Source organism: Silurus aristotelis (assembly GCF_946808225.1).
Source record: "Silurus aristotelis genome assembly, chromosome: 14".
NCBI lineage: Eukaryota > Metazoa > Chordata > Actinopteri > Siluriformes > Siluridae > Silurus > Silurus aristotelis.
In genome coordinates this window covers 18180399-18206825 of record NC_139587.1, presented here as the reverse complement: position 1 = coordinate 18206825, position 26427 = coordinate 18180399, and the positions used below count along the sequence as shown (strand labels likewise).

Below are 26427 nucleotides of genomic sequence, written 5' to 3'. Positions count from 1 at the left end.
ACAAATCCACAAGCCAGTCACAACACAGCAGACAGGACTATGAGCCAATCATAACACAGCACACAGGATTACGATAAATCACAACACATCGCACAGGTCTCTGAGCCAATCACAACACAGTGCATGGCTCTGACACTTTTTCAGGTCTGAATCTGTACTATTTTCTTCAAGACTTGAGTATATCCCAAGAAATGCTCCAGGATGCATTGAGGTGCTGCATTCATAATTTTAAGGAAGGCTATTATTATTATGACAAAGATATTAAAGATAGAATTTCATACACAAACATAAACTCCATCCTTGCTCTTAAAGCTTCTCACTGATTTTAGCAAGCACCTGAATTAAATGAATTATAGGCAGAATTCTCAGGAATTAGAATTGTTGTATGATTGTATGTATGAATGAAAGAACGAAAAAAAGGATGAATGAAAGAAAGTGGGAATGCCAAAAAAAAGGAAGAACACATGTGGGTCTCACCGAACCTGCACACAAGCTGCAAAAACAGGTCTTTGAAAAGGTTCTGCATGACATGCACTTGAATATAACACTACACCAGCATCTACCTGCTCTATTCTGCACTTCATACCTGTCGCTCAACTCTGCTTCAACTGCACAGCAAACGCTAAATACCTCTGCTGTGGCGAAAATAGTACAAACCCTCATCCAAAACAACAAACCAGTGTCTTGGCACCAGATCACTGTGCTGCACTGACATACTGTAGATGCCAGGCTAAGACACAGTAATAGCTACAGCACTGTGGTGGTTTTAATATTCACAGACAAATTAAATAATACCAAATAGGAAAAAATAGATGTGGCAAAAATAAAAACTAAATTAAAACATATTTAGTTTGTTTCAGTTTTAGTTCGTTTGCTCAAATTCGTTAAAATGAAATGATTTTTTTCTTTAACATTCATTTTGTTCTTGTGCCATCTAGTGGACAATTGAGTTACGGTACACATTTCGTTTTTTTTTTCTATTATTAAAAAAACGGAGACGAGGGCCCGCCAGCAGGACTGCAATTCTATTGGACGACAGATATCCTATTGTGCTCGCCGATTCGTTGGCGTTGCCGTCAATCACGAGGCAAGGCGTTACCTTCAAGTCGTTTGTGGCGCAAAAAAATGGCAGAGAACCTTAAAGACCCAAGCAGACCCCAAATGTATTTATTTGGTGAGTTCCTCCGAAATAATAATAAAAAAAAGTTGCATAATTATTTTAAGGCGATAAATATTCCACATGCATGCAACCTGGTGAAATATGAGGTATGGGAGAAGTAACTTTATATTGGAAATGCTAGCTAGCAGTTAGCCTGGTTTGCCTTTGTTTTTAGCTAGCAGGCTAATCTGCAGAAATATAAGGTAGAGTCTTCGTACCTCTCGTGTAAATCCGGTTATATTTACAAATATTTAGCTGTATTCGATTTAGGGGGGGGTTCCGTCGTATATGCATTTACTTTTACAGTCTGGTACCAGTGTATATAATTGTGTACCAGTGTATATAATTGTGTACATGATTAGCCTGTCCTGCACTGCTTTATTTCGATATTGAGCCTGTAAGTGGGGCTGCATCCCAAATGGCTCTTCACTTCTTCTACTAGTGACCTTCATGTGCAACTGAACTCCCTATGCACGTGTACCCCATTTAGTGCCTTAACTATCTAATCTGGATTCAGTATATGTTTATATGTTCAGCTGAAGAATTGCATTGTACAGTCCAGATGTATTGATGGCTTTTTTTTTTTATGTTGCACAGGGTGTGTGCTGAAGGCTGATAAAAAAGAGCACAAAGTCGAGGTCGACGATGATGAAGTTGACCACCAGCTCTCCCTAAAAGCGGTAATTTCGGACAGCTGTAATGGTGCAAAGTTTTGTACTGGACCGCACTGATTTCACTAGCAGTGCCGAATAGAACGTGTTTAGAATCGGCTTAATCGACTACGTGTTTCTGAGCAAACCAGGAATTTTATTTCGATTTAAATTAAACCGTTAGTGCACATTTTTATCATACAGGAACTGCAAGACCGCACACGCCAATGCTGAACCGATCAAGACATACAAACAGGATTACAACTAACCACAATTGCATAAACAAGCATAGAAGACAATACACAGAAAGTAAAATAGTGCAGTGTTTGTCCAGTTTGTTTAAGAAGTATGTTACGCATTGCTATGATATTTTAATGCAAAAACTTACATCCATGATCACACATAGTACAAACAAAACACAAACGACCAAGCACAAACACTAAACACTAAACGACCAAGTATAGACCAAGCATAGAAAAAGTACACATTGGCCATGCCAAAGTGACAGTAGAGGAGATCGAGGTTTTTGACAACTTATAAGCATTTTATTTTATTAGCATCATTTAGTGTTCATGGCAGGTTTGATTGTTCCATTTGATATAAGCAGCCATTGCTGGGCCCATGAGCAAAGCCCTTTAGCTGTTAGTCACTCTGGATAAGGCTGTCTGCCAATTGCCATAAATTTAAATATTCATGAACTCATAAAACATTATGCAAAATGTATAATGCACGTAAGGCTCTTAAGAGGGTCCAACAATATCTCGTATTTTTTCAGTACTTTTTCACCTCTTTTGCTGACCTGCGTGTCTTCTCAGGTGTGTCTGGGAGCAGAAGCCGAGGATAAGTTACACACAGTGGAAATCGAGGGAGTGACATACGATGGCAAGACGACCAAAATCCCTCTTGCTGTGCTGAAGCCGTCTATCCTGCCTTCTGTAAGTGTTTTAAGCCAAATGCTTTCATTCCGAATCAAGTCCAGTTTATAAACTGTCTTTATTGTGAGCGAGCGAGTCTTTGTGTAGCCAGTGTGTATTTTGTTGTTACGCTAGTTATAAATGTGTTCTATGTAGTAATTAGGCTAATGTTGTGAGCTTATAGGGAACGTAACACGTCGTAGGTCAGAATCAGCTCAATGCTAAAAATATTAATTTTATTATGAACATAAGATTTAGCTGCACATTTGTTTAATTCGTTGTTTTGTGTGTGTGTGTGTGTGTGTGTGTGTGTAGACCGATTACCTGGCTGTTTATGTTGTTCCGTGTTTGTCTCAAAGTTTGAACGTCAGCACTGATCAATATAAATTTTCTACCACGTTTGAGCTTTTGCACAAAAGCATCATTTCAGTGGTCATGCTTTTAAAGAAAAGAATGTGTTTTGTAAAAAGGTTGAGTCATGATTGACGGATCATCCGAGGGTTGGGCTGGCTTAAATCTCTCTCTGACTTCACCGATCACTCATCCCTACTGACTTGGAAAACATGACTTATTCCGTAATGAACGAATGCTATGTCATATAGATCTGTGCTCACATGACACAGGATTTGTTCTCAACACCACATGCTTAGATGTGCATGATCTTGATTGACTGTTGACTTTTAAAAAAGGTGTTTACAGGATAAAAGTATTTTTCTTTTAGGTTGTTAATATAGAAATATCAGCATAGACTATATGGACAAAAGTATTGGTGCGTCTGACTTCTCGTTCGAGTGGAATATATGGGGTGGCCTGCCTTAGATCTCTGACCTCAACCCTATTGGACACCTTTTGGATGAACTGGGACACTGATTGAACCCTGAGCCTTCTCACTCTCCATCAGTACCTGACTTTCTAATGCCAATGTAGCTGAATAAGTAGAAATCTCCAAAACCACATTCCAAAATCTTGGGGAACATCTTTCCAGAACAGTGAAGGTTATTATAACAGCAATTGTGGACTGGGATGCTGAAAAAGCACATACAAATCTTATGGTCAGGTGTGCACAAACGTTCGGTAATAATTTTATTTGTCCAAGATATATTGCTTTTACCACAGGCTGTTAAAATCTTCAAACTCGAATGGTCAGAATGGATCATTTACCTTTTTTTTTTTTTTTAACATTATGGCTTGGAAGGTTTTATAAGAATGTACTTGTCATTTAATGGTTTCTATTATTCCAGAACCACAAGCAAACTTTATAATTTATTAGCTGTAATTAATCTCATTATAAAATTGAAAAAGTCCTTTACACTATGCATACATGTAGTCTGTGGTAGAGATTGTCTGCTTTAGAGTGAAGAAACCCTAATAAACGAGGTCTGTTGGTTTTTGTATTTGAAACCCCTTTTCTTTGTTTTACGAGTAAAGATATTCACAGATTTCTCAAGCACAGAATTTTTATATATAAATTTTTTTTTCTCTGCTCGAGAGTCAGCCAGGCTTATCGAGGCAAAAATAGATAAGATTTTTCTTCATCTTAAATACATGTAAATCTCCCAACATCATGATCATCTTCTTTCAGCTGCTCCCATTAGGGGTCGCCACAGCGGATCATCTGTCTCCATACTGCCCTGCCCTGTAAATCTGCTTCTTTCAAACCAACTACCTGCACGTCTTCCCTCACCACATCCATGAACCTCCTCCTTTGCCTTCCTCTTTTCCTCCTTCCTGGCGGCTCCATCCTTAGCATTCTCCTACCGATATACCCCATGTCCCTCCTCTGCACATGCCCAAACCATCGCAATCTCGCCTCCCTCACCTTGTCTAAAAACGTCCTACATGCGCTCAAGTCACAATATGAGGGCAGATTAATCACAAGTTATCTTTTTCGGGAGCACAGAAGTAGATCAAAATGTCGAAACCTAGATGTGTTGAAATGGAGATCGAAGGCTCACAATTGCAATTTAACGTTGACATGTCACATAGAGGCACAGGTATAGGAAGGTATAAGATCACAAATTATTCGAAGGTGAGCAGGATTGAGTGGCAGAGACAAAATGCAAACCCAAACACACACAATGCAGTAAACAAAGAGGTACAAAGAGACTGAAAAGAGAAGAACAGCATGTCCATTGCTGGGGATTATTTCACATACAAAAGGAGGCAAAATGAAAAAATATTTTTGCCTGACAAGGTTCCTGAGAAAAAAAGAGAGGCTAGTGAGGGAGTTAAGTGCTGAAAGGAAATAATCCACAATATTAAACTTTGAAGTAATACTAATATACATTACAATTACATGTCAATTAAAATATGTAGAAATATATGGTTAAAGGTGTGTTTTTCACTAATATATAAAATACTCGGTGTGGTATAAGAGGAGCAAAACACTTGCTGCTGGAAATGACTCAATTTCAGGGTAAAAAATAATGTCATTTTATGTCCGGCCACGTTACATGACTTCATCCCATATTATTTTGCAATAACACCACTCCCTGTCTTCTTTTTACTCCTCTACTGTGAGAACACACACCCGTCTCTTACCCATTTTTAAATGTCAAATCAAATTAAAACGTGCTTTTAATGAACCTTAATTACAGACTACTGTCCAGTTTTTACTCAGGAAGTGGCTGACATTATGGAATGATTTTGGATAATAGCATTCTTTGCCCTGCTATGTAATGTAATTGCACAGCTGTCATGCAAACATTAACCAGGACACGCTTGCATGCCGTTCGCTGTTTACGTTCAGTTGCTATGATCGCACGCATCCTACCTTTACCTGGAATGTTCATTCAAAAGCTTTGGCTGCATTTCGAGATTCCAGAGTTGCTCAAAGTTGTTTTTAAAGACGAGTTTGTTTAACTCTAGGTCCATTTGAGAAATACCGGTATGTAACGCAATGTTCAGAATGTCTCACGCCTTGGGAACGCATCAGTTTTTGGAAAATGAAGACTAAACATGAAAGATGCGGGCCCTTTCATTGTCAGTCACTACTGTGTGTGTGTGTGTGTGTGTGTGTGTGTGTGTGTGTGTGTGTGTGTGTGTGTGTGTGTGTGTGTGTGTGTGTGTGTGTGTGTGTGTGTGTGTGTGTGTGTGTGTGTGTGTGTGTTTTAAAGACAAACTCTTTTCCAATTTGTCATTTAATTTAGATTTAATATTTAACATATATTCAGTGTGAATCCGAAACCTAGACTGTCTTATCTTGATTGTAAGATCAGCTCACACTTCTGTAAATATATAAGTGATGAATGTAAAAGAAAAACTTTAGCAACGATAACAACATGGAAATAACACTAAGATAATTACATGGTAATAATCCTTTTTTTCTGTATTTTATTTATTTTTTCTTTTTTTACCAGCTTAGTTTAGGCGGGTTTGAAATCACTCCCCCATTCACATTCCGTTTGCAGTCCGGAGCCGGCCCAGTCTACATCAGTGGCCAACATTTTGTCAGTAAGTTTTTTTTTTTCTTGTGTCCAATTTTCCTTTATTCAACATTTCCTCATTCCTTGTTAAAAATGATGCAAATGATCTCCTCTTACAGTTTAAAAAAAAAAAAATATCATGACTGTAGTGTACATCATATCATTTTTATTTTAAATTTTTTTGGTGGTTTAGGTACGAAGGAGTCTGATGATGAGGATGAAGAAGAGGAAAATAACACCTCACCGGTGAAGAGACCTTCTAACATGGTCACTGGAAAAGTGCCACAGGTAAGCAAATACTTTCTATATTAATGACTTCAAATAGTTGCTAGACAGATGAGCTAGGAAGAAGTCTCAGTTGTTGCACCTTGTCAGAGGCTGCCACATTCATTTTTAATTTCAAATATTTTCAAGTGCTTAAATTAAACACTTTAGGTTACCTTTGATCTTTTTGCAGAAGAAGCTCAAAATTGATTCGGACGTAGACGAGGATGACGAGGATGATGACAGTGAAGATGATGAGGAAGACGATAGTGATGAGTGAGAAATTATTTCCAGATTGAATTGTTTATTTTAAGCTTTTAAGCTATTTAGAGGGTACTTACATCCAAAACGTGTAAACAGAGTAGAATTTACAACACTTTTATTTGGTTCCATTGGACAATTGGCTACTCGGGTGTTCTCTGGCCAGGTCTGTGTTATTCCCTCTTTATTTCACTTGCAAATCAAAGGATGCAAGGTGTATGGTTGATCTCAAATGTGGCCCTTGTATTAGAAATCTCTTGCTGTTAACTCTTCGTATAAAGTCCAAAGAGCTGTAACTGCCAGTGAAGCACGCCGTCATTAGGCTGAAATATCAACACAACCCCATCAGAGAGATAGCGAAAACATGGTGTTTAAACATTTTGTGGTCTACATTTTTGAAGAGCAAGAATGCACTTTTGAGCCCCTTCATTACATTTGAACACTTTTTAAAAGGTATGCATATCTGTGTCAAAATTAGGATGCCAACAAAGTAAATATAGATGGTTTGGCACACCTTGTATACCATTTGTATGAATTGAAAAGTGTAAGACAACATAAGAAATTGCCAAAAACTCTTTTATTAAAAAAAAAAAAAAAAAAAAGGGAAAACCTGTACAATTCTGGCACAACATCCTTTGAACAAATGTAACAAAGTTCGACAACTTCTTGAATGATGTGAAGAGAAAAGTATGGAAAAAGGAAGGGACTGCTTATTATCCAGAGTATTCCACATCTTATAGTGTGAGCCACATGGCTGCCAGTGGTTCCCGTGATTTGTTAATTTAAATAGTGTTAATTAAAAAATGTTTAAGGCTTTAATAATTAGTCAGTTGGACAACTCAGTAGATGTGGACAGTTACATGAAGCCAACAATGAAAGTTGCTTTTTGAGCATGCAACTGATGTGCAAATATCACCAGGGAAGAAACTCAACATCTGGTGAGATATAAAAGATTTAGACTTCAGTCATTGAGGGGCAGGGTGGCAAAAATGTGTCTAAAATGTCTCCATGTTTTGGATGTACATACCTTAAAATTACAGCTGAAAGTCTGCAGTTTAACTTCATATTTATTGAGCAACTTCACCTCCATTTTTTTTTGTGGTTGACAAAGTTAACTGTCTAAATGTCTGTCTAAATAGTTATGCCATAAAATGAATTAAAATCGAAATTGCCTTTTATCTTTTAGACATGACGATGAAAAGCCAGTTGCACCAAGCCCCATCAAACCCTCATTGAAAGTAAGTCATTTAAATCAATTGTACTTAAGATACAGAAATACAGCTGTAGATGTAGATCCTATTGATGAAACTGGAGGTGACCATGGAAAGAAAAATATCTGAGACCCAGACGGATGCCATCAATGAATAATAGATAGAGATAGATACAACTTTTTTACAATTATAGTCATTGCATAGTACAGGTACACGGCAACAAAGTGCTTCGAAATGTAGTTTAACATCTACCAGAAGTGCAAATAGTAGCAATTGTGCAAATTGACAAGTGCAGGTAAATATGTAAGTATATGTACAGCATGTAAATATATGAATGTGTGAGCATATGTACAGTTAATAAAGTCTATACCAGTGAAGAGATGTGTAGACACTGTTGAAAATTACTGGGATTAAATATATGAATTTACTCTACACAGTAAATCAATATAAACTTCTAACCAGTGATATGAATTTGTTTTTAAAATGGCACCTTTAAGGGGTGGGATACTGTAGATTAGGCAGCAAGTCAGTTCTCGAATATGTTTTTACTTTACACTGAAGACATCTGGGTTTAATGTCAAAATTTAGTATGGGACGAATTCCATCTTCCATTTTCTGATATTTATGTCTGGATGCACTAAACAACTGTGGCAGATCAATTTTTAGTTCAGCAAAAGTATCAACAAACTATTGCATTTTTTCTATTATAGTACTTTTTTTTTCCCCAACATAATGAAGTTCTTTTTTGGCAGAGTGTATCGGTTTATTATCTTGTTTCATGATTACGTTTCTCCTAATTGGACTAGAGGCATTTCTCTGTGAATTGGCAGACAAAATGATTCTGTAGAATTCTACATTGATTCTATGGCTACCATTATCAGTTACATCATCAGTAAAACATTAGTGAGTCTGCTCCAGGAACAGCCATGCAGACCCAAACTATGATCTTGTATGTTTCGGATCATGAGCAGCAAATCTCTCCACGTTGGATTTTTCCTCTTTTTCCCATTTCCATTTGTTAGAGGTTAATCTTCGGTCAAGAGCAATTTCTTGGCTCGTTTCTTTTGTGGGTTCTTTTCTTTGTGAATTTTATTCCTGCGGATAAGTCATTTGAGTTTCGTAGTATAAATATATTTCAGCTCTTGGAGTGGAACAGAGGATTGGGACAGCTTTTTCACTGGCCTATGGAGGTTGTAATGTCACTGTCAGTTGTTTCTGTCTTTTTTGTATCTCTAATTTCTTCTGTCAACTGCTGGTTGTTTTCCTAACCAACCCGTTTTATATATAGTTTGTACACCAGTAAATTCTTTTATTTCAGGACATTTCTAAATGTTGTATTGGCCGTGCTTAATGTTTGTTCAGTGACTCTGATAGATCCCCATAGACAGCTTGCTATCTGATGGTTTATTCCTTTGTAAAAACAAGAGTTGACCCCTAGGACTTAACACAAGAGTATTAATCATTCGAACTATATTACATATACAAGGGCAAACCTTGTAGGCAAGAAGAATCACCTGCCATTCACATTGGTCATTTAGAAAAACAGGTGGGTTCAATCACAAGTCACAGAAATCACATCTAGATCAAATTTCAGTAAATGAAAGCTAAAATTGTGATCTGTCATCTTTGATCTCAAATCTAATTGTTGCTAATGTAACAAAAAACATTTGGTCTTGCTGTTACAGTACTTTCTGAGGGGACTGTCAATGCTTATAGTTCTGTTTTTGAGATTAAGCAATGTAAGTGTTGAGCATAACCTGGCCAGCAGGTGCCAGTGTCTGCCTTAGAGATGAGTGAATGAAGCTGATCAGCAGAGAATGAAGGAACTTTTGTGTTTAAAATTCCTCTTTCACTCATTTACTATTAACAGAGACCTGCTGGACCAATAACATGTATTAGTGGGTTTTTTCAGAGACATGATTGCCAGCTTCCATTGTTACCAATTAGAGCATTACATATAACTAGTAACTTGAAAAATGCAGAAATATGGATAGATGTTCTGTATTGCCTAATTAACAGGTAACTGTTAAAATTTATATTATTTATATGTATAGTATTGTCTGCCTTGGTAAGTGAATTTTAAGCGTAAAGAAGGTTCTGTTGCTATGCATTGTTATAATTGGTGCATCATTCGAATTAAATTGTACTGTCCAGGGAATGTACTGTCCACTGAGAATTTGGATACATCCACAATAATGCTATTTAAGTAAGGTAAATGGGAAAACCGTTTCAGAGCATACGGCAAATAATTCCTGTCGAATATTTTACACACAACAGTAACTCAAACACAACAAACCCATCCCTCGTGCGTTTTTATCCTATTTTGTTATCGTTATCATTTCTTGTATTAAACTATTAAATTGGTAGTGTTAAAAAATGAGAAGTCAAGCTTAAAACCATTTGAACAAGGGCTGTAACGATTTCTCAAGTAATTTGATTACAAAAAGTCATCGAGGCCATTTAGTCCATTTAACTAAACACGGGAGGGCTGTGGACATTTAAACACAGAAGAAGCTGCAGAATGAAAAAAATGGAGGAACGGATAGAAAACATCGAGGGGTGAGAAGAAGATTCAGGCCAAAGAAAAAATCAATTTTCCAAAGTTTGTGTTGATTTCAAACTAAAACAAAAAAAACACCTTACAGTGCAGTTACCGTTTTTAAAGGCATTTAAAATAGATTTTTATTAATTATACAGTGCGTTTAAAACGTCCCTCCACAGTGGCCGCATGGAGCAGGTAGTGGAACACAGTTTTAAAGCAGGCGATAAATACACAGGTTTAGTACGTGGAAAATTTCAAGCAGCTTTCCGGGGAGACCAGAAAACCACATCGCGATACAGAGATTTAATAAATAAATACAGTCTTTCATTAATCTAATATTTTCCCTATAGTATTTATATATAATATATAATATTTTACTTACTCTACACAACCACTGCGGAGGAACTTTTTGAACGCACTGTTTTTGTTTTTTTATGTAATATGGCTATTAAATGCACTAAATGGGTTTAGTTTTCACCGATATCCTTGTATGCAATTTCATCAATAAAAATGAACACGTTTTCGAAAAATAAGAATCAAATCAGACTTTTTTTCTTTCTTAATTAGTATTGCTCTTTAATAAAGAAAAATTACTTCTTATCCGATTGCTCGCTTAATCGATGGAATAATCGTTAGAACACTCCATTACTAAAATAATCGATAGCAGCAGCCCTGATTTACAGAGGCATAAAAGGCATGCGTTAATTACTGAACACTTTTGACGCATCTGTTTTTTGGACTGTAAGAATGCTGTGTGGAGACCACCGTAATCCGACTAAATGCTTACGGTCCATCCAGACGCACGCAGCAGGTATCGGCACTAAATACTGTAAGAGACCGTGTCAGCCAGCACAGCATGGCATTACTCAACACCTTTTTTTCCTTTCTTTCCGATCTCTCATTTCTCGCTCTTTCCATCCCCTCTTCCGTCTTGTCGCTAAGTTAAGTCTTTCCTTCAGCACCTGGCTTTTGTGTTTAGACTGTGTTTGGCATGTCTGGAAGTGGGTTTGTATGGCTTGTGTGTATGTGTGTGCATACATGTGTGTGCCTTGTATGTGTGAATAACCATGTGTGTGTGGGAGGCGTGGTGTGTGAGCAAGAAAATGGGCTAAAGGAGATATATGTTCGGTAATGTCTGAGAAATAGTTTTTGTGTGTGTATGTGTGTGTGAGGAGATCAAAGACTTTGAGTGCATACCTGCTTTGTGAGTGCTGATTCCTGCCCTAAAGGGGGTGGGGGGTGGGGTGGGGGGGTGACAGCTGAACACTGCTTTCACACACTCTCTTAACTGAGTCTTTCTCTCATTTCTAGCTGCCCTCTCATTCCTTTATCCCTCTCCCTCTGTCTGGCTTACTTGTGATCTAACTCCAGCTCTCGTTTCTAGCTTTCTCTTGCATTTTCACATCCCTTTCTCTGTTAACCCCCCAACATGCAACCTCACCTTTCTCTTTCTCTCTTTCACCCCTCCGTCTTTCTGTTTGCATCTTTCTCCCCCTCTCCCACCATAGGGTTTAGGAGTGACAGTGTGGTGCGAGGCCTCCAGGCCATGACTCGACAGGCAACACACTTCACAAATTGCAGAGCACTTTTATCACTCCTTACTGACAACCTCTGCGAAAAAAAGATCATAAAAGAGTATTCCATTACACAGATAAAGACGGAGTCAATCAGAACCTCAGGGTCTTGGTCACAATGCACCGTTCGACATTATAGACAGCTAGTTTGACACTTTGAGGGATTCTTTGTTTCTGACACATGTTCTTCTGTTTAAGCCCTGGATATAAGGATTGTGATGTGCTGTCTTTTTTTTTTTTTTTTTTTTTTTTTTTTTTTATATAAAACTAGGCTCCAGAGAAAAAGAAGGGTGCAGACAAACAAAACGGCTCACCAGGAAAAAAAGACGAAAAACCAGGGAAGCCTCAGAACCAGGTAGGTTTCCCATAATGTCAAATACGGTTTTACTTTTAAATTCTTTTTACTATTATTATTTTAATAAACAAAATTAATTATGCTGACAATATTTTATTTATTTACAGTGCCCTCCACAATTATTGGCACCCCAGGTTAAGATGTGTTCTTAGGCTTCTAATAAATAAATTTTTTATTGCAGAAGCATAACCTCACACTGGAGAAAAAAATAAATAAATCAAACTTTTAAATGAAGTGAATAATAATAAAAAAAAATCCATGACTAAAAAAAAAAGGGTTTTTTTTAATTTTTTTTTTTATATAAAATCACCTGTTCCACAATTATTAGCACCCCTAACAATTCATATAAAATAATTCAATTCATTTTTATTTGTGTAACGCTTTAACATTGTCTACATCGATAATGTGGTGATAAAAATAAATATGTTCTTTATAAGTGTAAGTTTGTCCCTTATGAGTGGGCTGGTGGCGACTGTGGTGAGGAAAAACTCCCCGAGATGGCATAAGGAAGAAAAAGATACCTTGAGAGGAACCAGACTCAAGAGGGAACCCATCCCCATCTGGGTTGCACCGAATGTCCATTTATTACAGATATACAATGTTGCGGGGTACAGGGATGGTGATCAGAAGCAAACTGTAGTCCCGAGTCAATGTAGCAGACTGTTGACATAAACTTACAGTCCAAATCCATCCTCAAAGTACCCGTTCTTACTCCGGAATTCCATGGAACCACCCAAGGCGTTGATAAATAAATGTAATTGAAGCATTTTTGTCATTTTTACTGTAGTTTCTAACGTTGATCAGACTATCTAGACACTTTTAATAATTCATGATTTCTTGTTTCCCTGTGGTACAAATATGACGTGACGGAGGCCTTTTTCTCTTATCCGCTCTTCAACATGGGAAAGACAAGAGAACACTTCATTCAAGTAAGGCAGATGTGTGTTGACCTTCATAAGTCAGGCAATAGCCACTTGCCCAAACTTGCTACAGTTAGAGGAATCATTAAGAAGTTTAAAACAACTGAAACAGTGACAAACAAGGCTGGACGAGGACCCAAGTTTATCTTCTATCTATCTAGAAGTTAAATAAAGCTCACTGTTGGAGATTTGCATCCAAAAGTGGCATCTTGGGGTCACAAAGTCTCCATAACAACCATCAGACGCTGTCTACATGCCAACAAGCTGTTTGGAAGGCATGCAGGGAAAAAGCCTTTACTCACCTACAATCACAAACGGAAACGTCTGGCGTTTGCTAAGTGTCACTGAGACTAAGATAGAGCTTTTTGGCAACAAACACTCTTAAGTGGGTCTGGCATAAAACAAATGATAGGTATGTGGAAAAGCACCTCATGCCCACTGTAAAGTATGGTGGAGCTGATCTGTGATGCTGTGGGCCTGTTTCTTTTCCAAAGAACCTGGGAACCTTGTTAGGGTATATGGCATCATGAACTCTTTGAAATACCAAGACATTTTAAATCAAAACCTGATGGCCTCTGTCAGAAAGCTGAAGATGGGTCATCATTAGGTCTTTCGGCAGGTTAATGACCCAAAACATGGTGACATCTACACAACAGTGGTTCAGCAGACACAAAATCAAGCTCCTCCTATGATCATCTCAGTCCCCAGACCTCAACGTGTGGGGTGAGCTGGAGAGGAGAGTGCATAAGGGAGGACTCTGGATGATCTAGAAAGATTGTGCAAAGAGAAATGGTCAAAAATCCCTCTCTCTGTATTCTCCAATCTTGTGAAATGTTATAGGAGAAGATAAACTGCTGTCTTGTTGGCAAAAGGGTACAAAGTATTAACATCAGGGGTGCCAATAATTGTGGCACACATGATTTCATGTAACAAAAAACAACACTTCCTAATGTGGGATTTTTTTCCACTGAAAAATGATACTTCAAGTAAAGGTTGGATTTTTCTCCTTTTTTTGCATTGCAGTTCTATATAAAAAAAAGAAGCAAAAAAGAAAGAGTGTATTAGAAGCCTAAGAACACATCTTAACCAGGGGTGCCAATTATTGTGGAGGGCACTGTAAATCTTAACTAATACATCTTCGTCTAGGCGTTGTATTAAAATTTTGCTGTAAAAAAAAAAAAAAAGCTTTAAAGACCACAGTCATGCAGGTTGAATATGTCTGTCAAGAATTAGCTTAAAGACCTTTGGCCTATGAACACAGAACTGGACAATAGGCACCAGAGCTCAGACGACTGCACCGGTGAAACTGATTCTTCCTGGACACCATGGTCACAAATCCACCATGCTATTATTTTTATTTTATCTCTTTGTGAATACAGGCTAAAAATAGCTTGCGTTTAATAATCGATGTTAAAAAAGTGGTCTCCTCATTAAGACAGAAGGACCAAATCTACTACACGTAGAGAAGTGGTAAACCTGTAGGTTGGCTAAATAGTTCATATATCAATGTTCTAAAATGATCATCCATCAATTCATAGTTCGGACCAACACGTGTGACTCAAAATGCTAGATTCTAAAAAGCAGGTGATATCATGTGCAAAACTGACCACAAACTAATTGGACTTAATTTATCTTCAATTTTTTTTCGTAATTAACTTTGAGAACTTTTTGTCCAATCTTCTTATGTATGAAGCAGAGCCAGCTTTGTATGTAACACTTTCTTGCAGAATGCAGTCTGAAAATGGGCACAAACAGCATAGTACATCAGACCCAAAGAATGTTTTCTCAGTGCCTGTTAAAGGTTTGGCCCTGTCCCCTCCAAGGCAGACATCACCTGGAGGTAATTTTGTGCCAATAGTTAAAACAGCCTTTAAACCTATTTGACCATAATCACAAGCATTCACAGTTTTCAATCATTCAAAGTCTCATTCCACAGTATACACCATAACAAATCCCATTACTTGAGAATTCCACCAGATCCTTAACCCTCTCGCTTGTTTTTCTTCCTACGTATTTCGGTTTGTCAGAGTTTGCTGCGATTTATTCTGAAATTACTGCACTGATTATCTATGCTGTTCATTTCAAGATTTTTTGTCAAGGGTACAAACGGCCAACAGCTTTTGTATATATGAATTATAATTCAGACAGTCTCTCAGCCTCTGTTCATATTTAACCACATCCCAAATCCAGTAACATTTTTAATAACTAATTAGGAAAAAAATTTGCCACACTTTTTTTCATGCTCATAGAATGTGAGGGCTTTTCTAGTTGATCAAGAGTTTTACATGGGAAAGTTTTCTTTTATAGTGTTTACTCATGGAAAGTGTGCTATAAGTTGGTGTGCAAGGTCAAGATTAAGCAGAACCACGAAGGCAAAAAAAAACCCTTCAAAAAAGCTCGAACCAAATAGAAATTCGATCAGTAATTGGAAATCTGAAAGTAAACGGAAGTAAAAAATGTCTATGCGGAGAATCACGTATGTGGAGAATTGCCTCGACTGTTATATTCCTTTGAAATTTGTGCGCTTTTCGCATTTGCTCTTGTCCTCAATAAATACAAATTGCAAAAAAAATGTTTATCTTGTGACGGTGACCTAACGTGTGACACAATTTAAAGACACCCCTCCCCCCCACCACTTCAGACTCGATTAATCCAAATGGATCGGCACTCATAAACGCATAATTACATACATAATCTGCCATTCTGGATCAAGTATTTATAGGCCAGAGTTGTGTAGAGTTGTCAGAATATAAACCGATGAGGGTTCATATGCATCTCGCCAGGCATTTATAAACTGTGTAATACCACAGTTTCCTGAGACCGAAAACATCTCCGAGTGATGAGTGTTTCTAATTAGAAGTCCACAGCACAGGGCAAGATTCTGTAATATCTGACAAAGGTATCTGTGAGCTCCATGCTGTCACTTCACACATTTTTCACAAGCAACACTTCTCTTAGTGCTGCATAGGAGGTAGCTATAGCATACATCAAAGGGCATTTAATGGTCACCTCTTGATCTGCATTCAATTATGCCTGTACCATCGCTTCCTTTTTTCCAATAGGCTAACTTGTCTTTAAACAGTAGAATACCTTTATGGTATTAAGCAAACAAACAGGTAGTTAGTGGCGTACCCTCTGGTACACTACCCCATAGTGCTTGAGAGCCCTCTGTAGATACTGGATTGGATAGATTTAGTGCTATAATGCTTAATTATTTTTTCACAACATAGTGTTTGCTGTCAACTTCCCTATCGGATGTAGAAAGTCTGTATTTTGGTGGTGTGTGACAAAAAACTAAAGTGTCTGTTTAGATGCCTATAAACTGCACAGTCTGTCGAGGTGTGAAATAGGTCTTCTTTTAAATGACCTTCAAATCTACACTTTCTGGTTTGTTACTTGCTGTTGGCACGGTTAACACAGCTGCCAGTTCTGCAGACGCATAGACCACAATGTTTTAGGGACTCTTTGGTAACCCTTACATGAGCACCTTCTTTGTTAAAGTTTAGAGAGAGGGAGTCTGATCTGATTTGTCGTTTTAGGTGAAATTTGTTTGTTCTTCACCGCAATAGTAAAATGGAAACATGCATTTTTGAGATCAATGGTTACAAACCATCCAAGTTTGTTTACCTCCCGCCGTTGCGGTCTTTGAAATCCAAGTCTGTGGGAATACTGTACCACTGCAGACGAGTGCCTGAGGGCAATGGGTTGCATCATGTGTTTTGCTCTTGTCTCAGACAGGAGGAGGCAATCATTTGATGCTTCCAGGGCCTGTGCGCCAAAGACCTGTCCAGATACCAATGGCAGCTAGGAGAATGTGTTTTTACCAGGTTTTCGACAATAGCACTTGTGCCAAATGAACTTATCTCCTCACCTGTGTTAACAGTCCCATTGATTTTCCACACCCTATTACCAGGACTCTCATAGATTGATGGGCTGCCTGAATGACCTCTTTGCCTATTTATGGACGTATTTCCACCAGTAGCTGGTGTGGCACTACATTTGCTTCAATTGTCGGCTCTATATCTAGGCTGTACAAGCCAAACTAGCTCTTGGCTGGATTCTTTGTGGCATAGGTCCCAAACAGTGTGTGCATTGATTAACACCATTGTCCAACAGAACACATTTTCCCTAAATACACAATAAGTTTGGATAGTTGGGGCCTTTTCTTAGGTTGCACACTTTAGGAAATGAGCAAGTAAGCATTTCGTAATGAAATAAGCAAACCAGAAAACGCCAGTAGTTCTTGAGGAAGCTGGCCTGGTATTCAAGACGTCAAATATTTTCCTACCAGATTTATTTACATGCTTTGGCACCAAATCTAATCCATAATTGCAAAAGTGTTCTGAAGATCTATATGTCTATGATCCAAGAATATCTGATCTAAAGGGTCATTTGTGGTTTATTCTGAAAAACAAACCAGTCTGGAAACCTCAATGCTTGAGCAGACTGTTTGACTCTCTGCATCTAAAATAAATTCGCCAGACTTCCATGATCCCCAGGAAACCACTATTCCCCAGTACACAGTTGCATGTGTGGACAAAGCGTTTGTTTGATGTTATGTTCCTTGAAACGGATTTTACTGCTTGTTTTAATCAGACATGCAGAGATGGATGGTGTAAGTGACTCACTATAACATCCATATTAGACTTTCAGGATAAAAAAGAACAGACACACACACACACACACACACACACACACACACACACACACACACACACACACACACACACAACATCTCTGAACTAAACCATTTTGCGGCAACTACTAACTATGGAAAGATGTCATTTAACTGAAAAATGCGCTTAATCTCATTACTTTATTAAATTAAGGGGAGTGACAAAAGCTTGAATATACTTTCTAATGTTAAGTAAGCGTTTCTGGCTTGAGGAAATCGGCCCCACAGATCAGGCTTGATCCTGCCTGTGGAATTTGAAATACCTTAAACACTTTCTGAATATAGTTGTTCACATACCTACAGACACAAACATCCACATCAGTTACCCCCTTCCACCACCCCAATTTCTTTTTCCCCTGTTGCTCCTGGAACTCTTCACTTGACCTAACAATAAAAAGGGCAAGTTGGTGCCTTATTTGCTTTAGGGAAACTTGTCAATAGGAGTGTTAATTCCCTGGTACAGCCTGGAGCATACTGTATGTGTGGGTGTACTGCTTGTGCGTTTCTGTGCGTGCACCTGCTTATATGTTCGTGTCCCGCTAACTATAAAGTAATTCTGAACATTTTTGAGAGGATTTTAGAAATACTGCTATCAGACACTTCATCCATCTCTGAAACACACACACAGGCACAAACACACAAAGTGATTTCCGATGGGCCACTCCTCTGCCATTAGTCCTCATTAGAGTTTGGTGTTTGATGTTTCTGCAGGCCCTGAGGACAGCGGAAACCCAGTACTCTGTGATTAAAATGCGTCAGACAAGCTTTTTTGTTTTTTCTTTCTTAACACTCAACACCCTCTGCTGTATGTCCATTGCGCTGGATCGCTGTTCCGACCACTGCAGCAAAGTTACACGAGATTCCAAAAGCGAGCTGGAATGAACTAGTCTCACTAGTTTGGACATGTACAGCAGTGCTACACTTTGAAAAATCCAAAAAGGGTTGTTTAGGTTACATGGCCTTTTTTTTTTTTTTCCTCCTCTATAGCATCCCGCTAAGCTGACTTTGGTGTCGATGTTCTCTTGTGAGTGAGTTGATGAGGAACAGATGACAAATGACGTCGCTGTTTCTGGACAGGTGGTGGGCTCATAAAATGCTTATCAACTGCTGGAGTCAAACCACTGTCTGGTGATTACAATACTCTTCAGGATAACCGAGAGCTTTTGCACATCACACCTATTTTTATTACGCTAGCCTAAGAAACCTAATGCCCTAGTCTTCATTCTTCAGTTTTAATGAACCATGACTAGTTAAGCCCAAGCTAGTTTTAGACTTTTTTTTTTTTTTTTTAGCTTTCATAGATAAAATCTTTTAGTACAATTTTATTACTATAAGATATAATACAATTATAATCTTTTAATTTAAACTTTGATTCGCACATGATCGTAAAATCAGCTATTTGATTTTATTTATTGTAAGCTGGTCAAGTGGGCCATTCAGTCATTTTTGTTTGTGACCTGGCAAGCAACTAGCAGGAGTCACTTAACGCCTCCCAATATGGCAATAAAAACTTCATTCATTCGCTACATGTATAAATATATGCTGAAGATCTTTGGCTTGCTTCACCTAGGTGCGCTGTGGTCCGGCATTACTATATAAATAAACAGGTCACTGCACTTTAACCCTACATCCTTCACCAGCACAGTACCATAAATCAGGTCCACGATGATGGTAATGATTCCCGTCAGCGTTCCCAATTCCTGGCTAGAAACAAGTTCCAGAGTTTTGCTCCCCAATTTCAACTTCCAAAAATCTACATGAATTGGCACTCGGCAGCATCAAAGAGGACACACTGATGTGCCTTGGCTGTGTGTGTGTGTGTGTGTGTGTGTGTGTGTGTGTGTGTGTGTGTGTGTGTGTGTGTGTGTGTGTGTGTGTGTGTGTGTGTGTGTGTGTGTGTGTGTGCGTGCGTGCGTGCACAATTACATCAAATGCTGGCGTGCTAGTGATTAAGTGTTGTCCCCTGGCATCTGTAATCAGCGTCTGGCGCAAATTAAAAAGCTGGCTGCACTCTCTGCCTATCAGCTGTCTCTGCTCCACAGCTGTCCTCTCCCAAGAAAAAAAAAAACACCCAGTTTTATAATGACTGCACCACACCAGGCCTTCGTGGCTTATAGCCAGCACTGTAAGAGCTTGTGTGTGTGTGTGTGTGTGTGTGTGTGTGTGTGTGTGTGTGTGTGAGTGAGTGAGTGAGTGAGTGCAGGGGCATTTGTCCTTTAATTTTATACCTTTTGATCTCCGACACAATTTGATACCCTTTGATCTCCGTCATTCTTTAAAAACGGGAAAAATTTTTTATTTTTTATTTATTTTTTTTTTTTTTTTACAGGTTGTGGTTAACGTGGTCGTTTTGTCACGAATTAAGATAAGATACAAAAGACTTCTATAACTAATTCTTGTGCTTTTACTCTTTCAATTCCCTGATCTCTCAGTTGTAAAAACATGGCTCTGTCCATCAGTGAAACCCTGCAATCAGAGAGGATTCCAGGCTGTGCAGCATGTATAGACAGGCCAATACTTGCGTAATATGCGAATTCGAATGTGCCATCCTTTTCTATTGGTAGACTTTGTCACCTTGTATAAAAAAGTTAAATAAATACGTTGGGTATTTTTTTGGTTGTTGTTGTTTTGTTTTTTTGTTTTTTTTAGATTAGATAAGCTACAAATGCTACTTGAAGAGAATATAAAAATTCCAGTCTGAACATTTATTACTTTTCTTAGTATTACAAAATCTTTTTGCTGCTGATATATGTATAATTTACAGTATATAGGAGACCTATATGTTTAAATGTAATTGTGCTTATTTTTATTTGAAGATTGCACTAATCCCTATGATTGCTTTATTGGTTTTTACCGGTTGTCAAAGGTAAGAATGATTTACATTTTATAGTGTTAAATTAATGTCAACCAAACTTCTGGTGCTGATTAAATTACAAGGTGGACACTTTTGTGTAGAAATTACTACATTGATCGTTTCTTTTTATCGGCTCATAACTTATTAGTTGTTCATTCAATATTCACTACTGAGGATCTTTATATCTCTGTCATGTTTCTGTGATCATGTGACCTCTTTCACACTCTGGGGCATTGGGGAAACAAGGATCCCGACACTGAAAAACAACTCCTTTATGTCTTCTCTTGGCATGGAGTCCCTACTCTATTTGCTGCTGAGCAGTTTGGGCTTGTTCTCTCCTGCTTGGAAGCAATAAAAGGATAATTTGTACCCCGCCATATTTGTCAGAAGGTGCTGTCGTGTCATTAGCAGAGAATTCTGTGTCCTTTTTTCACTTTAATCCGACTCCAGTACCCTCGCTTGGGTTGACTGGGCCATTAGTTAATAGAACTAAGAAGTGCCTGGTGCTGTTAGGCTTAGATTGATTTCAGTGACTGATTCCTGGCAAGAACACAATGACAATCTTTGCCAGTGGGGTTTTCTCAACATAAATCAGGAATCAGGTTGTTGAGAATAGGACTGATGATAGATCAGTGCTATTTGGCATTTTTCCCTTGCCAACATTTCAATCACTTATCAGATTTGCCCGGTTATATTCCGTTAAAACACTTCTGAAAGTTGCTTAAACAACACTGAAGCTTAGCTAGAAAAGATAGTACTGTTTTATCTAGTGAATCGGTTCATGCTTTAAAATATAATAATACCTTTTTCCGTATGTGCTGATGTAAACAAATCGCAAGTACAACCATATGCACGCATGTAAGACAGTATGATTGATTATCCCTGATTAAAGTAAACCTGCATACACATGAGAGCTGCAGACAGATATCGCTGTTTCCTGAGAGCTGCAGACAGATTTAGCTGTTTGTTTATTCACAGGTTGCAATAAAGGGGAAAGACAAGACTGGAGCAGGACCTTCTGGGAAGACTCCCAGCAAGCCCAGCATAAGTGAGGTCAAGAACAGATTAACAACTGCTGCTAAAGAGGCAAGAAAATACACCCATTCATACACCACCTGTCTCGCTCATGACTACATTAACCTGTAATTAAGACAAGTTGTCAATTGCTTCCTCTTGAAACGGTTTATTTCCACCGACTCTTTCATTTTCCCTGAAGACGTTTTACTCAGACATGTTTTTTTTTTTTGTTTTTTTTTTATTAAGCTTCACCCACAGTAGTAATCATAACAAGGTGAAAGTTTTAACTTTAAAGTTTCGACTTTTTTGCTCTGTGTATACTGTCTAGTTTATCTATATCACACTGACGTTAAAGCAAGATTAAAGCCTGACTGTTTTGATGTTTCAGGCTGATTTAGTAAAATTTTTTCATTACTACAATAAATACAATTTGAGACTTTTTTTTTATTCACATTAAAAATGTATACATAATCCATGCATTGTATTTGCCTGTGGATTTATATGGTACTGAGCCTTTTTGATGTTCATCAGTGACAAACAGAATCTCTTTTGGCAGACATTGGGCTCTGATTTTAAGTTACTGTAAATGATGTAGCTGCTAGGATATAGCCAGTGTGATTTTCAGATGGTAATAATTCTTGGTGATCTCTCTCTCTCTCTCTCTCTCTCTCTCTCTCTCTCTCTCTCTCTCTCTCTCTCTCTCTCTCTCTCTCGTTTTCATGCTGTCGAGATTGTCTCATTCCATTCGGCCGAAGGCCAAGTCGGTTCCTCAATCAGCCTATCAACAAGTGATTCAGAATCGACTCCCACGCGTACAGGTTTTTCACTTAAAGATTGGCATTGATGCCCCTGGCTAAATGAGCTCCAGAAAGGATTAGTGTAATGCCGATGATGATGATGATGGCTGCACACGGAGAGTCCTGTAATCATGATAATCATCCTCACCATCACCTTACAGTTATACTGATTAGGTGCTGAGTCATGATTATAAAGTACTGTGCCGATTTTATCGAACCAAATCTCTGCCACTATGGAGAATAGGCGCATGAGCAAATAAAAAAAAAAGAAAATAGTGTGCTGGCTTGAAAGTTGACGGTTTTCTTTTTTAGATTGTCATAACAACAATAAAGGATGTGGACGTTTGATTTAATGCAGCGTGAATATAGCAGAATGGGTACCTGTAAATACGGATGTTTTTTCACATGTACCATCATGTAAACTGAACGTAGATGCGGGCAAACACAAAAAATATGAACTTCCAACACCCTGCAGTTGAACCTAATCGTCAGTAGAATGATGATTTGGCTGAAATTCAGCAAGATCTTCAAGCTCAGTGGAGGAGCGAGGTGCTGAAAATGACGCTATTTAAAAATGTTTTTCCTCTGAACAGGGCAAGCCGTTTCCAAAAACGGAACAGAAATTTGAGAACTACGCCAAGAACGCTTTCAAGATCTCCGATAAAGAAGTGAGTGTCTCCATCCTTTTACCTTCTGGTTAGCCATTTAGTGTTCACAAGCTATATAAAGCTCATACTTCTTCTTTCCGGCACTAATAGTTCCTTGTTGTCGTGTAGAGGTGTGTATTTATGAACTAACCACACTCACTTGAAAGACCAAGTTGCTTCCACTTGAAAGATGAGTAGGCCCTCGAACCAATGAGTACAAGTGCATGAGCTTTTTGACTTTTTTGCAGCACAAGGGGCCACATGCTAAAGAGCTTCTGACACGGCCTGTTCCTCCCTCTGTTCGTTCTTCTCGTTTTTTGGTTCTCCAGAGCCGCTCGCTGCCTGTGGAGTAGCCGATGAAATATGCTTAAGACTGCACCTCTCACAGCACAGAGAGAAGGGAGCTGCCAAGGCTGACGTCTCTACTTATAATTTACCGGCCCCTCTCTCTCTCTCTCTCTCTCTCTCTCTCTCTCTCTCTCTCTCTCTCTCTCTCTCTCTCTCTCCCTCTCCCTCGCTCCCCTCCTGTGTTTTCTGTAAAGTGTTTCTCTCGCTGTCTAATGAAGAAACTGGATTAAAAGTATGCTCTTGGTACCAGGCAGTTCAGCCGATATTAAGTTCTCACAGACTTGCTTCTAGATTAGAGATAATCAGTATTTGGACAGATTTTCCCACTTCAGGATTAAAGACGAGCGTCTAAATGCTGATAACTGTATCAGACTTGATAAACTGTATTAGATCATTACCAGCTAGACCAACAGTAAAACACTTTGTTTTATTTCCAAAAAAGATAGCTGCCTTGTACAACTCCGGTTACACCGTAAATATAATTACATTTAGGTCAAACGAGGTTCACCGACAGGCCCATTGCAAAACCCTGCGTGCATATGCATGCACGTGTCCTTGTATTAAAGTGTGTGAATGCAGGAGACCGCATGGTCGCGTGCATCTGTATTTGTGGGTATGCACCCGTTCAAAGACGAAGGCCCTTTGAGTCAGCACCATTTATTATTTGTTGTGAGGACACAGTGTGTCCATTACTGCACGGTTCTGTTTTCCAACCTTGGAGCAGAACAGGTGTAGTTTTTGATTGAAACTGGAAAGTGTGTGTGTGTGTGTGTGTGTGTGTGTGTGTGTGTGTGTGTGTGTGTGTGTGTGTGTGTGTGTGTGTGTGTGTGTGTGTGTGTGTGTGTGTGTGTGTGTGTGTGTGTGTGTGTGTGTGTGTGTGTGTGTGTGTGTGTGTGTGTGGACCAAGTGCTCTGGAAGCACTTTGGTCCAGGCAGCAGGCAGAGATATGAGACCGAGTGAGGCACTAGTCATATGTTCTGGTATGTCCAAGAGTGGTCGGCCCGCCCCTCCTGTCTTTCAGCACCCATTATCCTAATGTAATACTAATGTGGGTCTTTTTAGACAAAACTGAGTCATGCTGCTCTAATTATGAAGCTTCTTAATGAGTCCCCATATGAGAGGGACCCGTTTTCATTTTTTGCTAACTTATCCTTTCTTTTTGTCTTGCCCTGCTCTCTCTCTCTCTCTCTCTCTCTCTCTCTCTCTCTCTCTCTCTCTCTCTCTCTCTCTCTCACTCTGTGTCACTCTCTCTCTCTTTTCTGTCCATTACCAGGTGATCAAAGACCTTTGGAACTTTATACAAACACTGAAAAAGTAATGGCAGCTTTTTGCGACATGTCTCCGTCTACGTTCCCCCCCGTCCCCCATGTACCAGAGGAATATCCAGTGATGGCCTTCAGCTGTGAATTCTGGCTTCTTCCGCTCTAATGGAACCCGTCCACTTCCCTCTGTGTGTAATAAGACTTTCAATATAGAAAGACACTGAGTAGTTAAAGAGAGCCCATTACCTTGTGTTATTTTAACAAACCCCACCAATGTGTTGTGGATGTGTCAGACATAGGTCTTCATCAATGGTGGTAAATGTTGTACGACAGCTATAAAGTAGCTAGGGTAATTTGTGTTGAAATACATCTGCGGGGTTAACTGCAGTGTAAACTGCAATTTCAGTATTGAAAGAATATTTCTGAAGGAATCTCCTGGTGTATCTGAGCAGGTTAGCCTTTCGCTTCTCGGCAGCTTTCCTTGGAATAGTTTTAAAACGACAGTCATTTGCTGTAAATAGTGCTATTCATTTGAATGTAAAAACATGGCAACTGAAATATAGCTGAAGATTGCCTTCGCTTCTGAGTATTCCGTCTGGGCCCGGAATGTTCCGTCTGACTGAGGATTCCATCTGGCTCGCAGTTACGCCTTGTAGCTCCGAAGATCCCGTCTGGCTGCGTTTCTATAGCTCTCTGTAAGGTGGAAATCTTGGAGAGCCAAGGTATCTTTGCTTAGGTACTGTAATCAGATAAAGTGATCTTTTAAGGGTTTTTAGCGATCTGCTGCCAGAAAAAGACAGCAGCAAAAAAAAAAAATCATTGGCTTAAATTGTAAAAACGATTTCACAGACGCATTCCAGTTTGTTTAGTGCTTCGAATTCCAGAGGTGATGCTAATGTGCATTATCTTTTCTGCATTTTTTCCCCCTCTTGTTGTAGTATTTCATTTTATTAATGCACTCTTGAATTTTGGGTCCTTTGTTGTACTTCTACTGTAATATTTTACATGGGATTACTTAATCCTTTACATCTTCTAATTGTATTTGTTTTATGCTGTACTTACTCACCGATATTTCAAAGGGGGTTTAACCCTGAACGGTTAAATCAGTTTTAAAAATGAAATATAACACCGAGCGTTACCTGCGCGCAAAAGATTGAAGACCTTGAGCCGTGGTGTTTCTAATGCGTTTGTGTAGTTGTTTTAGAAAAAAAGAACTCCATATTATTATACAGTTTGAATTTAGGTACCAATTGCCCAAAATTTTAGCACAGTCTTTGCTTTGTCTGGAAAAATTACAGTTGATAAAACCTAGGTTTAGAGGCATACAACCTCTAGAATCATCTACCATAATTTTACATGCACATTATAATCGTGGGTTTGTTTAAAAAATAATAATGATTTTGCATCTATGCCCCATGATTTTTTTTTTTATTTTATATTTTTTTTTTACATTCATTATTTCTTTTGCATGACATAAATAAATAAAATTATCTCAGACTGTTTCTTGTCTTTTTTGTGCAGGCAGGTTTTATGGCTACTACAGTAAGTAAAC

At 38.6% G+C, this 26427-nt stretch overlaps 1 protein-coding gene and 1 long non-coding RNA gene across 3 annotated transcripts; one reads left to right on the top strand and one right to left on the bottom strand.

The window, feature by feature from the left end:
- The first annotated feature begins 1018 nt into the window (after positions 1-1018).
- On the top strand, positions 1019-26370 carry npm1b (nucleophosmin 1b). Of its 2 annotated transcripts, XM_083561652.1 has the most exons (11): positions 1019-1174; positions 1757-1839; positions 2625-2744; positions 6083-6176; positions 6342-6436; positions 6606-6688; positions 7860-7911; positions 12272-12355; positions 21783-21890; positions 23212-23286; positions 24887-26370. In XM_083561652.1, exons 1-11 carry the CDS (start codon positions 1126-1128, stop codon positions 24929-24931), a joined length of 888 nt encoding a protein of 295 aa, XP_083417778.1. In that variant the 5' UTR covers positions 1019-1125; the 3' UTR covers positions 24932-26370. The 2 variants fall into 2 exon arrangements, with proteins under 2 accessions (XP_083417778.1, XP_083417779.1); XM_083561653.1 differs by lacking the exons at positions 21783-21890; positions 23212-23286; positions 24887-26370 and adding an exon at positions 12793-14181.
- LOC310737369 lies at positions 22039-24945 on the bottom strand. Its single transcript, XR_014536814.1, has 2 exons — positions 24849-24945; positions 22039-24768 (listed from the first exon to the last, which is right to left on the bottom strand). It is a non-coding gene; the product is annotated as an uncharacterized lncRNA (long non-coding RNA).
- Positions 26371-26427: the final 57 nt, after the last annotated feature.

What these genes read in the sequence shown, in the direction of transcription:
- npm1b (XM_083561652.1), top strand. Translation starts at nt 1,126, where the DNA reads ATGGCAGAGAACCTTAAAGACCCAAGCAGACCCCAAATGTATTTATTT. An exon ending in ACCCCAAATGTATTTATTTG is followed by an intron (nt 1,175 to 1,756) that starts GTGAGTTCCTCC and finishes TATGTTGCACAG; the next exon opens with GGTGTGTGCTGAAGGCTGAT. An exon ending in CCATCAAACCCTCATTGAAA is followed by an intron (nt 7,912 to 12,271) that starts GTAAGTCATTTA and finishes ATATAAAACTAG; the next exon opens with GCTCCAGAGAAAAAGAAGGG.